Source organism: Brassica rapa, chromosome A05, assembly GCF_000309985.2.
Source record: "Brassica rapa cultivar Chiifu-401-42 chromosome A05, CAAS_Brap_v3.01, whole genome shotgun sequence".
NCBI lineage: Eukaryota > Viridiplantae > Streptophyta > Magnoliopsida > Brassicales > Brassicaceae > Brassica > Brassica rapa.
The window spans coordinates 9,694,036-9,707,726 of record NC_024799.2 but is presented as its reverse complement, the minus strand read 5'-3'; the positions used below and the strand labels follow the sequence as shown (position 1 = coordinate 9,707,726).

Genomic DNA, 13,691 nt, shown 5'->3' with positions numbered 1-13,691 from the left:
TTCCTAGCCGTACCCGTCCCCCTGCCGAACCCGATATGCGGCACCAAGTTGGCGTACCCGTGACGTTTATCGTCCTTCTCTCTACTTCTCTGTGAAAGCTTTTCTTTCACATGTTACAAGAATTAGATGAAACTAAAAATATGATCACAACTTTTGATGAAATCATTGTTGGTTTCTTTCTTCATCTGTTTTTACAGTCTTTCTTTTTGACGGACAAAGAACAACACAACTATATAAATTCTTTAAATCACACAAAACTCAAAAGCATATAATTTACATTAATACGTAGCTTCTGTTACGAAGAGATTATACTTGTATTTATAAATTAATGATTTGTAATATCATAAGATCGGGTTCCCATAGAGACGTAACATTGGAGTCTCTCTACTTCTTTTCCAACTCCAAACTTTCCCACTTCAAGGCACACGCGTGAGTGATGCGCTTATGGATGTTATTAAGGCTGTGCTTGACCATACTCGTTAGTAATTGTTTCTTTTCCTCTTCAAACTCCTTTAATCATAACTCAATAATCTGGATCAATTTTTTTTGAAAAAACTTAAAAATGATGCATAAGCGACTCTCAGATCAATTCTGCTAGAAAACATCAAACGGCAATTAACAGAAATACAGAAACGCTCAACAAAAATTGAGTAAAACTACATTTCAACTAACTGCAGTAAAAAAAACTTGGGAACATAGATTGTTCTTTGGCCAAAAAGACTACGTGATTCACTCCATCTCCTCCCACGCAGTACCAAACAATTAATTTCTTTTGAAAAGTCTGTCCCTTTAAATAAAACAAAAAACTATGGATTATTTCCTATAATAAACGAAGTACAAAATTCCAAAAACAGATTCATACATGTACGACGATGGTGATGAATTGTCTAATGTATAGATGGATTTTAGAGACGCGTTGTATCCGAAAGGAGGCAAATGAGGTGTCCTTTGAGAAGAGGCGGATGTATAAGGGGTGCATCGTTCAGATAGCAGTTGACTGAGACGCCTTTTGGTGAACGAGATTGATGACGTCGGATCTTATAAATGAGAGATGATCATGTCCGTTAGATTACAAAGTATTGATAAACTTAACCATTAGATTTAAGTTTTATTTTCCTATAAAAAATGATTACGTCATCTAGCTTCAAAATTGGGTTTGCTATTATCACAATACTAAAAGGGAGATTTCTCCTCCTCTTAAGCATGCCACGTCATGATATTTAATCCACCAATCAGAGCTCTTTATTTTCAAATTGGGCTTCAGAATTGATTTAATGGGCTTCGTTTTGATTCCGAGTTATGGGTCGACTTCGTTTCTGTTTTGCCGTGCACTCCTTTTTTTTTAATCTAAACCTAGGCCTCTACGGAGAGGAGGTCGCGAGTCTGCGACTCCTTACTCTTCATCCCCAATTCACTTCGTTTTCTCACTTTCAAACCGTAGCCTCTGCGTTTTTCATCCTGTTCTTCACAATCAATTTCGCAATCAATCTCTTCTTAATGGTTTCGCTTCATCTCCCTCCTTTCCTCCTTCTTTATATATTGTTTTCTCCTTTGTGTTCGAATCAAAACCCTAGAAACTCGATCGATGGCGATGAAACCGCATGGGAAGTCTATTGTCTCCTCCGATTACGACGAAAAAGTCCTCTTCCTCAAAGATCTCTCGCTCGGTCCCCACGAAGCTCAGTTGCGGTTTCGGCTCATCCATTTTTGGGAGGCTTGGAACCCGCTGAAGAAGACGCTTATTGGCATGGAGATGCTACTCATCGACGAACAGGTTATTGTAATTAACCGTCTTTTTATCGTTTCAATAGAAGGTTAGTATATTGAGAGACATGTGAGTCTCTTGTGATGTTACAGAGTTAGTAGCCTACCTTTTATAAATGAAGATTGAAATGTTTTTTAGATAATAAAAATAATCTCCGATGCAAGAGAATATAAAACTGTAGATACGTGTTATGTCCAGATTGATATATTTAGCTTAGTTAATTGGAAGACATGCTAAACCAAGAGTTGTGTTTTTGTTTTATACGTGTTGTGTTTTAAAGCTATATGAACTATTCTCAATTCCATTTGGTAAATACAATACTGGTTATCGTTCTTCACTTACGTATATTGGTTTCTCTTATGTTTTTATTTGCAGGGAACTGTTATTCAAGGATTCATTTCCCCAGGGAGAATTGAAACATATTTGCCAAAGATGAAGCGAGGATCTGTTTACAAACTCGACAACTTCTACGGTTCCAGAAACAAGTCGGTGTTTCGGGTTGCTGATCATACTGTTACTGTGTCGTTCTCATGGAACTCGGAGTTGACGGTTCTTCTAGACTGTCCCAGTCAGTTTGATGATGACCGTTTCCGGTTTCATTCATATGAAGAGTTTCAGGCTAACTGCGATCTCAAAGGAGACCTCTACGGTAAGCTCTGTTATTCCCCACGTTTTTTGATTAATTGAGTTGCTTGATAATTAGAATGTTGCTTAGGTACGTAGATCTGAAATTGGTTGAGTCAATGTTTTGGGTTTGTTCACTATTCTCTGAACTCGGTCCTCTGATTTAATTTGTTTTTTTTTATATCCATAGAAGAAATATATGCTTTTAAAAGAATAAAATTATAAATATCTACTGTTTTCCTATTAGTATATTTAGCTTAGTATATTGAGAGACATGTGAAGCTCTTGTGAGGGCACAAAGCTATTAGCCTACCTTTTGTAAATAAAGATATTTCTCGAGTACGTTAAAACTTGGATTATTAGAATTGCTTCGATTCTTTTAAACTTAAAGTTTAAAAAATGTGTGAGACAAAAAAAGTTGACAATAATAAAATATTTTTTGCTGTGATTCATAAAGTTGATGAATTTTAATTTACATGTAACTATTGTGATGTTTATCTAGATGTTGTTGGCCACATGAAGTTGGTTAATGGTCAGAGTATCCATGAGGCCCCAGTTCTTGACGAAGTGGAGATAGCAAAGGCGAGGCGTGTTCTGATTCATGTCCAATCACATGAGTAGGTTTACAATATTTTTTAGACACTACTTCTCTTTACTCCTGCTAACTACTCAGTATCATTTTTTTTGCAGTGGCCCGGTCATGAAGCTATACCTTTGGGATCAGGCTGCGAGAGAGTTCTGCAAAAAGTTCAAGTCGTACGAGGGCACACCCACTGTGTTACTGGTCACGACCGTAAACACAAAGACTCTCGGAGGTTATGATTTCTATCTATACTTCAAATTTCTTACAGTTATACATCAGAATTTTGTGTTCTTTAATGGGTTTTTCATGTGACAACAGGTACTCTTGCTTTGACTTCAATGTCCTCTTCGCGTGTGTTTATGGACTACGATGTCCAGCCTACCATAGATTACTTCAGTTGGTAAGCGTTTATGAGTTTTGGTTTTACTCTTTTACTCAATGAAATGCTCGCGTGAACTCAATGCGTTGACTAACTAAATCAACGATTACAATTGTCTCAGGTTGGGCTCTAATCCAGATATTGCTGAGCAGGTTAACGCAGAGGTCGTCACCAAACGTGAGACAATGACTATAGGAGAGATATTCTCCTATATCGAGCAGGAATCCGCAAAGGTAAACTTAATCTATATATCTTCAATCAGTAAGAGAAATTTCTATTTTTATGCAAACTCGCAGGACGCCTTCTTCGAGTGCACGGCTACGATCGACGACGTCGTGCATGGTTCTTCTTGGTACTACATTGCCTGCAGTGGGTGCCATAGTAAGGTTAGCAAAGGTCCAACTTCGTTGCTCTGCACAAACAAGAAGTGTGGAAAGGTTAACGTATCTGGTGTTCCACAGTAAGAACTCTAACCTGATCTCCACTTACGTTTTTTTTAGTATTAGGTTCTCATTCTTTCATAACAGGTACCTGTCAAAGATATCAGTTTATGACAACAGTGACCAAGCTGTTTTTGTTCTACTTGGAGATGCCGGTCGTGAGCTGACTGGGAAGCCAGCGTCAGAGTTAGTCAGAAGCTATTTTGAGGTGACTTTTTAAGTATATAAGCTGTGAATCGTTTTGGGTAGATGTTGTTTTCTCTTCATCATGCTAAGCTCTTAACCCTCTTTTGATTGAATGTCAGGCTAATGGGAACGAAGGAGTTAACCTTGAGGCGCCTATTCCAGAAGCTCTAATCAGCACCATCAGTCAGAAGCATAAGTTTTGTGTCAAAGTTACAGAGCATAACTTATCGGGTAAGACTCGATCTCTTACCGTGACCAAGATCCTCTCTCTAGACACTCCACCAGCCACAGCATCTTCAGAAGATAACCATACTACTGCGACGTCTGAGGAGACATCCCAAAACCGTGTGGATTCAGCAGATGGGAGTAAGGGCGCCTGTTGCAGTTCTGAGCTGGAGAGAGCTAAACGTCGTAAGTGTGGGAACTAGAGTTCTCGTGACACTTCTCAAAGATTGCAACTCCTATTCAGTTTACGTGTTTATCTCATTTACAATTGCATGCATGTTTTTTCATTTTGTCTTTTGAATTATGAGAGTTTTTTCCTTGACTATGGTTTTCTCTCATTTTGAATTATCAGAGTTTTTTCCTTGACTATGGTTTTCTCTCATTTTGAATTATCAGTTTTTTCTTTGAGTTATTTGATATCAAATATCAGTGTTTTATTAATTTTGGTCAACATGTTATTTTCTATTTATTTGCATGTGAATGACTTAAAGCCAACGAATAGTATGAATAAATTCCCATACTGCAAATCCATAAGGTTTATGACAAACCCAACTGGTCCATAAATACATTAGGATTTACTTACTAAAATTAAAAAATAACGTTAATGTAAACACACAATTATTAAATGTGATTTCCAACCCTAACGTAAAAAAATATTCCCATATCTCAATCAGTTTAATATATTTCCTAAACTTACTCCTAAAGAATTGAACAAAACGCTTTCTACTCCATATTCATATTCAATTACCAAAACTCTCTGTAACATTTTTCTTCCCCTTCCCGGTTCTACCTTGGATCCTTTTACAGTTGTCTACAAAGCTCGCCAAACGACTGTAAGTGTAACAAACTTTTACAAACAAACGATATACAAATGTTAACCCACCCCTATAGCCAACAATCTGTTTGCTTCTCAGGATAAAGTCACACACGAATGGAGAACACACCTCGAACACCCCCTTTGGAAACTGCAGGTAAAAAAAAATACATACTTTTGCATATCCCTTATATATTAAAGGAGAAGCATTGTAATAAATGCATTCACATTATAATATACACGTGGCAGTCTCACAATGATTTAATAATAAATATGTTAACGCGTTCACACTATATTCATAAATGTGTTCACACTATATATTTTTTTATTTTTTTAATATAAAACTTATGTGCAAGGTTCAAATAAAACTTTGGATTTTTCGGTTCGAATCAAAACAAATAACGAATCAAAAGCTAAACTATATATATATATATATATATATTATTTTTATTGTTTACGGATAAAGTTGGGCAAAATATTTATAAGTTTTGATTCAATTTGTTATCCGTTTTGATTTGAACCAAAAAATATGGACATCGTAACTCTACGAAGCAAATCAACTACTAAAATACAATTAAAAAAACAAATCACAAATACCAATATTTTTAGAAACGGATATCAAATTTGATCTGTTATATGCATATATATACATATATGTACAGAATTATATATATATATATGTTATATATATATTATAGTTTATATAAGTTTTACAATATTTTTATGGATTAAATTTATTATATTAGGTATTAAAATTTAAAAAGTTAAATAATATTTTATTTTTGTAATAAAATGTTATTATTAAAATTTTCAATTATTTTTTAAATTTTATTTTATTTACGAATCAAATCAGATATTCTTTAAAATTCTAAATCATTTCGGATATCAGAGTCAAAGCCTTTTTAATTTTTAATTAATTTTAATTTTATCTTTCATGTATTATTTAGAACAAAAATGTTATTTAATACTAATTAACAATATATTTATATATTTATCATTTATTTTTATATACTTTTACATACATATGCATGTCCACCTTGATGTGAACACTGTGTAAGTATTTACCACCAGTGAAGTATCAATTTTTTTTTGAAAGTTGAGACATTTTTTTTCTTAATGTTTCTTTCACTACCGACCAAATTATAGTAAAATGATTTGTCTTAATAATTTTTTTTCTTGAACTATTATCCATTTACAAACTATGAAACCATTGGTTCAACATGACGATTATCTAAAATTTATAACATGAAAATAAATAAATAATAATAATTTTTGGATTTTACCGAAAAAACTAAAAAACAAACGTTTTAACAGAATAAACCAAAATAAATATTAATTTAAAATAATGGTTATATTTTAGGAGATTAAAAACAAAAAAATAACTTAAAACCGAACCGATATCCAGATTAAATAGATTTGTTTTTTTTTTATTAAAAATAACAAAACTAATAATCACATCCCGCGCAAGGCGCGGGTTATTACCTAGTAGTATTGTATTTACCAAACGGAATTGAGAATAGTTCATATAGCTTTAAAACACAACACGTATAAAACAAAAACACAACTCTTGGTTTAGCATGTCTTCCAATTAACTAAGCTAAATATATCAATCTGGACATAACACATATCTAAAGTTTTATATTCTCTTGCATCGGAGATTATTTTTATTATCTAAAAAACATTTCAATCTTCATTTATAAAAGGTAGGCTACTAACTCTGTAACATCACAAGAGACTCACATGTCGCTCAATATACTAAGCTAAATATAATAATATTTATAATTATATTTTCGGTAACATGACAAATTATTGCTATTACCAAACAAACATTTCAATTTCTATTTTTTAAAGTTAGGCTAATACTTATGGGATCAGATTGTGCGTGAAAAAACAATATTTCACTATTTGTTTAATTTACTATATATAATAAAATATTGAATACTCATATTTTATTTCACTATTTTAACACCAGTCAGTGTTACTAAGGAAAAACTCTTTTAACAACAACTTGGTAAGAAATGTAGCAACATTTATCTGTATATTCATTGTTATAGATTTCATATTAGAAAGTTTGCATCACTATTTTATTAGATTATTCTTAGCTATGACAATTGTAATATCATACGAGTTTCTACTTCTTTGTATGAATGGTATTGTTTTGATATCACTCGCGGACATTATCATTTTACAAAACAATACTATACACATAAATTATTAATTCGAAAATCATTAAAATAAATTATTTCTATATTCGTGATAGATAATATTAAAATTAATTTTTAAAATATTAACTTATATAAAATACTATAATTATATTTAATTCAATTGTCTATTAATCATATATATTTTACATTGTATTTTATTTTGATCTCAATAATTTATCCAACCTATTTATTTAATACATAATAATTATCCAGTTTGTATGTATATTTGAAATTAATATTATATCGAAAAGCGCATAGTAACATAGAACAATCTTTAATTATTTTTTAAAAAACTTTATTATTCCAGAATGAATGAAAAGAGTTCATAACTGGCCATCAGATATCTATCATGGTTATGAATCTTAGGGGGTGTTAGTGGGAGTAAGATTTATATAGAGTTTGTTGATTTTAAACTTTGAGAGATTTGTTAAATTTGGAAAGAGTTGCAGAGAGTTTTGTATATTGTGAAATTCTATGAAAATACATTGATATAATGATTCTAAGAATCTAAGGTATGTAAGTAGTATTCTCAAAATCTTGTGTTATGAGTTAAATGGTAAAGAATACAACTCCCAATAACACCAACTTTAATAGATTTAAAGAATCATTAAAATCTAAATTTTTTGAATAACAAAAGATTGTGTATAGAATTACTAAATTATTAAACCAATAACACTAGATTTTAATGAGAATGTGAGAATATGTAAACCAATAACACTATATTCTATAAATTCTAACAATCATTATAAATCTAACTCTCACTAACACCCCCTTATTTTATGTCTCAAATTTTTAATCTATTTAATATGAAGACTAATAAATGATAAAAGTTTATTTAAGCTTGGTGTTAATGATAATTTTTAAAAAGATCCTTTTAGATACACATTTTCAAACATAGTTAAAGTAGAAAATAGAATCTTACGCTTGGCGAATTAACTTGGTTTGAACTTCGAATTAATATTGAGTCGTATTTTACTTAGGGCTCATTTAGCGAATCTCTTAACTGTGTCTTTATCTAATTTTTTTTTTTGCCATCGCCTTATCTAATTTATAAACTCTTTTGGGCTAATCTATTTATATATAATTTAAATACAAATAAAATAAAGTCAATTTAATTTAGTGAATACATTTAATACACTACTTCTTTTACGTATTGTATAATTTCTAACTGTGTATATATATCCCACAAAAAGGTGCAATTTTATAAAGTTAATATTTAAAAAAAATTAACATCGATACAATCAGAAATTTTGTAGGTTTTTTAACTGTAATATAATATGGACTTCTCCTTATTTGTATGAACGATAAGTGCTCTCCCATAACTTTTTAAAAAGTAGTATATAGATATGTTATAAACATCTTTCTAACTTTTTTTTCCATCCAGGAACTTCAACCGGGATCACACATAAAAGAAAAAGAGGACGCCCACCCGGATCACGCAACAAACCCAAAGGTGTGTCATTACTCTGAAGATATATTATTTTATACTCTACGAGAATACTAATTTAAATTATGAATGTATTTTGTAGTCAATCAGATATGCAATCCACGGACTTTCAAACCAAAATACTATGATTGTAAGTTTACATAGATAACTATAATATATTTTTCAACAGTATCTATTGATAAACTAAATTATTTATCTAATTTAATCGTACAGGTGGATGTGATAAATGTGACAGCTATGGTATAAAATCAATCCAGTCTAAAAACATTATTATCCCACAATGTCTAATGCTTATATTGTCTTTAATGGATCACTTTTAATTTATCCAGTGAGACAAAAAAACGCACGAAGGATGAGAAAAGCCATCTTGCTATCCAAACGAACGTCATCCCTGCCACAAGGTAACAATCCCTGTCAACTTTAAAACAATGTAGAAACTATAACAGAAACTTATATGTCTCATCTGCATATGTTATACGTATAGGTCTACATGCTCCACAAGGATCTCATGACTTACGCCCAACAAGAACTGCGAAGAAAGGTGCATATTTTCAACTCATATTTTAAATAAATGTCGAGAATGAGCACGATAAATTAAAAGCTAATATCGATAAATGTTAGGTACATAAAATATTATATCTCTTTATAATAAATTAAACGCTTTTAACTATAAAAATACTAACCACAATCTCTTAACAATTTAAAACACCTTTAACCACAGATAAAGGCTCCACATCTAAAGCTGAAGATAACCCCATCGTGGAATGCACAAAATGTGGTGCATTAATGTGGACTTCAGAGAGCACTGGTAAAGACTTCAAAACAGGTGAACTAACCTTCACTATTTGCTGTAACCATGGCCAAATAAAGCTTCCACCGATCAATCAACCCCCACCCATGTTAGAAGAACTTCTTCAGCAAAGGTGGTTTCGAGATACCATTCGAGTCTATAATTCGGTACTGGCTTTCACCTCGATTGGAATGAAGATGGATTATACAGTGGTGAATGCTCCCGGACCCTACACTATACGGATCCAAGGTCAAACCCACCATAGAATAGGCTCGCTACTACCAAGACAAGGCCGCCCCCCCGAATATCTCCAGCTTTATATATTTGATACGGGCAACGAAGTCAGAAACCGTCTAAACGCGATGGGCCAAACCTCAACAGAAGGTAATCTTGATGAGACAACCTTGGAACGCCTCATCGAGATGCTTGATGAGAATAACTGTTTAGCCAAGCTTTTCCGACGGGCACGTGACTACTACGAAGACAGCGGGCAAGAGTTTAATATAAGGTTGCTTTCAGATAAAGGGAAAGGTAAAGAATACGATCTCCCGAGTACGAGTGAGGTCGCAGGCCTTATCGTAGGGGATATGTCATCAACAATTGGAGTACGAGATATAGTGGTTCAATTCCAATCTGACACTTTGCAGCAGATACGTGACGACCACCCTCTGTACATGAGCCTCCAATATCCTCTTCTCTTTCCACATGGTGAGTATGGATTTCACCCCGAAATCTCATTGCATCTTGAGACAGGCACCTCGAGAACAAGGCAATTCCTGACGATACGCCAGTACTACGCTGCTCAGATACAGACACGTCTTAACCAGGGGATGACATTGGTTAAAGGGGGTCGTCTCCTCCATCAATATGTTGTGGACGTTTATACGGCAATCGAAGAAGATCGGCTAAGGTGGGCCAGAAATAATCAAGATGTTTTGCGAGCCGAGCTCTACAGTAATGTACTCGATGCTGTTAGCAAGGGTGACACTGATGCTAAAGTTATCGGACAAAGGTTCATATTGCCGCCCAGTTTCACCGGCGGGCCTCGATACTTAGTTGAAAAATATCATGATGCGATGGCTATCTGCAGAGAATATGGGAACCCGGATTTGTTTATCACAATGACGGCCAATCCTAACTGGAGAGAGATTAAAGAACATCTTGAAATATACGGTGGAGACTCCCCCAATGATAGACCAGACATTGAATGTCGGGTCTTTAAGATGAAGTTAGATTAGCTGCTGAAGGATTTCAAAAAAGGAACTTTCTTCAAGCCATACACTGCAGCTCTCCACAGAATAGAGTTTCAAAAAAGAGGCCTCCCTCATGCACATATATTATTGTGGTTTGGAAACTCATCCAGAACACCAAGTTCGGAAGAAGTAGATGAGATTATTTCAGCCGAGCTCCCAAACAAAGAAGAAGACCCCGAAGCTTATAATTTAGTGACAAAACACATGATCCATGGTCCATGTGGTGTCATTAATCCGAAGTCACCGTGTATGGAAAATAATGTGTGCACAAAGAAGTATCCTCGGCCTTATAATGACAGTACTTCGATTGACAAATCAGGGTACGTGTTATATCGTCGCCGCCGAAATGAAAATGAGTCTGTGGTTAAAAGTGGGGCAACCTTGAACAACACGTTTGTTGTACCTCATAACGTTAATCTCCTAAAGAAGTACGAGGCTCATATCAATGTGGAATGGTGTAACCGTACAAGCGCAGTGAAGTACTTATTCAAGTACATAACCAAGGGTGTTGACAGAGCATCCGCAGTTATTGAAAAAGGAAATACGGCAACTACCTCTGACACAGTTGCTTCGGGAGAACCAAAGGAAAAAGTGATTAAGCAACGGAATGAGATCCAAGAATACATCGAAGCCCGGTATTTGTCAGCTTGTGAAGCCATGTGGCGAACTTTCGCATTTCACATACATAAAAGAAAGCCTTCCGTTGAGAAACTTATCATTCACTTAGAAGGCGAGCATAACATCACCATTAAAGAAACTGATAACCTCGGCCGCGTAATCCGCAAACCAGGTATTGAGAAGACAATGTTTACTGAATGGATGGTATTATGCAGAAGGTCAGCATTTGCACGAACATTAACTTATGTGCAAATTCCAGAATATTTCGTCTGGAACAACAATTCCAAAGTCTGGTCTGAACGTAAGAAAGGAAAAACCATTGGGCGAATTGTGGCTGTCCATCCATCAGCAGGTGATCGATACTATCTGAGGATCCTCATCAATAAGATTAAAGGTCCTAGAAGTTATGACGAGCTGAAAACTTTCAACGACGTGAAATACCCTGACTTCAAATCGGTTTGCCACGCACGAGGCTATTTGGACGATGATGTTGAATGGCTCGAGAGTATGTCAGAAGGTGCTAGAACAGCCACCCCATACCAACTCCGCGATATGTTTGTCACCTTTCTAACCACTTGCTTCGTTGCAAGCCCCAAAGGACTATGGGAGCACTCATGGAAATCAATGAGCGAGGACATACTTCACAAGAGGCAAAGGATCTTAGGCCACACAAATCTGGAGCTGGACGATGAGACCCTTGAACAGTACACGTTAATCGAAGTGGAAAAGTTGATGCGCATGCAAGATCGTTCTTTAAACGATATTAAAGAGATGCCTAAGATCAAACCTGTTTTGCTAAAAGAATTGGGGAACAGTTTGTGGAACCAAGAAATGGATTACGATGTTGCCGAAGAAACGCTCAGGCATGACAATCAGTACAAATTGCTTAACGCCGAGCAGCGTGCGATTTACGAATCAGTCTTAGACTCTGTTGACAAAAAGGATGGAAAACTATTCTTTGTACATGGCGCAGGAGGCACAGGAAAAACATTCCTCTATCAAACCATCATATCCAGACTTCGCTCGAGGAAACAAATCGTTCTCCCGGTTGCTTCTTCAGGAATAGCCGCATTGCTACTACCAAACGGAAGAACAGCTCATTCACGCTTTAATATTCCTTTGAAGCTCGACGAAGATAAGCTCTGCAACATCAAACCAGGTACTATGCTCGCTGAACTCATCGAGAAAACGGACCTCATCATCTGGGATGAGGCACCTATGACGCACAAACATGCCTTCGAAGCACTTGACAAAACATTGAAGGACATAATGTCTATGAAAAACCCACACGCAAAGGATCAAACTTTTGGCGGAAAAACAGTTTTGTTAGGTGGTGATTTTAGACAAATCCTTCCGGTTGTTCCACAAGGGAGTAGAGCTGATACTGTCTTAGCTTCGATAAGTCATTCATATCTATGGAATTTCTGCCACAAGTTCCCTTTGAAGACAAATATGCGAGTCAACCAGGACGAAAAAGAGTTCTCCGATTGGCTTCTCAAAGTAGGCGAGGGTCGTCTGGAATCAGAACAAGAAGATGAGAACGATGGCTACCATGACCAAATGGTAAATATCGATCCAACATTCCTCCAAGAGACTAAAGATGAGTCACTAAAGCAGGTTGTCGATGCAGCGTATGGTGATACCAACCAAATAGAGGCCTCCCAAAGTACCTACACCGACAAAGCTATCCTAACACCCCGAAATGATACAGTCGATGAAATCAATGCGTATACAATCTCCAAAACCGAGGGAGAGTCAAAAGACTACTACAGTTATGATAGCTTTGAGGTTTCGGAAACTCAATCTAACCAAAATGATACACTATACGCCATTGAGTATCTCAACTCGATGGAGTTTCCAGGATTGCCTTCCCATAAACTCACTCTCAAAGTTGGGGCCCCGATTATGCTTCTGCGAAACATAAACCAAACAAAAGGATTATGTAATGGTACCCGTATGATCCTAACCCACATAGGCGAAAGAGTGCTTAAGGCAGATATAATTACTGGTTCCCACATCGGAAATGAAGTTTTGATCCCAAGAGTAGTCCTCTTGCATGGGGATACATAGCTACCATTCACTTTACGTCGACGCCAGTTCCCTATCAGATTGTGTTATGCAATGACAATCAACAAAAGCCAGGGCCAAAGCTTAAAAGAGGTTATCCTATACCTTCCTAGACCTGTCTTCTCACATGGTCAACTGTACGTGGCCCTATCACGTGTAACAAGCAAAGCAGGACTACAAATCATCAAAGGCGAAGACTCACACAAACAAAAAGTGAAGAACATAGTCTACAAAGAAATCTTCAACCGCCTTCACCCACATGAGAGTAAGTAAAATTCAAACTCAGAATCTCATGT

At 35.3% G+C, this 13,691-nt stretch overlaps 2 protein-coding genes across 2 annotated transcripts; both read left to right on the top strand.

Moving 5' to 3' along the window:
• Positions 1-1,526: 1,526 nt before the first annotated feature.
• LOC103832761 lies at positions 1,527-5,309 on the top strand. Its single transcript, XM_033291114.1, has 9 exons — positions 1,527-1,774; positions 2,141-2,414; positions 2,892-3,006; positions 3,080-3,204; positions 3,291-3,372; positions 3,473-3,584; positions 3,648-3,811; positions 3,879-3,999; positions 4,097-5,309. The coding sequence occupies exons 1-9, from the start codon at positions 1,586-1,588 to the stop codon at positions 4,403-4,405; spliced, it is 1,491 nt and encodes a 496-aa protein (XP_033147005.1). The 5' UTR covers positions 1,527-1,585; the 3' UTR covers positions 4,406-5,309.
• Positions 5,310-9,819: 4,510 nt separating this feature from the next.
• LOC117134325 lies at positions 9,820-13,398 on the top strand. Its single transcript, XM_033292598.1, has 2 exons — positions 9,820-10,685; positions 10,821-13,398. The coding sequence occupies exons 1-2, from the start codon at positions 9,820-9,822 to the stop codon at positions 13,396-13,398; spliced, it is 3,444 nt and encodes a 1,147-aa protein (XP_033148489.1).
• Positions 13,399-13,691: the final 293 nt, after the last annotated feature.

Bases quoted from the DNA above. Each gene is read 5' to 3' on its own strand.
- LOC103832761 (XM_033291114.1), top strand. From the start codon at position 1,586: ATGGCGATGAAACCGCATGGGAAGTCTATTGTCTCCTCCGATTACGAC. The intron at 1,775-2,140 runs GTTATTGTAATT...TTTTATTTGCAG, and splicing joins TGCTACTCATCGACGAACAG to GGAACTGTTATTCAAGGATT. The intron at 4,000-4,096 runs GTGACTTTTTAA...ATTGAATGTCAG, and splicing joins TAGTCAGAAGCTATTTTGAG to GCTAATGGGAACGAAGGAGT.
- LOC117134325 (XM_033292598.1), top strand. From the start codon at position 9,820: ATGGGCCAAACCTCAACAGAAGGTAATCTTGATGAGACAACCTTGGAA. The intron at 10,686-10,820 runs GTTAGATTAGCT...AAACTCATCCAG, and splicing joins TGTCGGGTCTTTAAGATGAA to AACACCAAGTTCGGAAGAAG.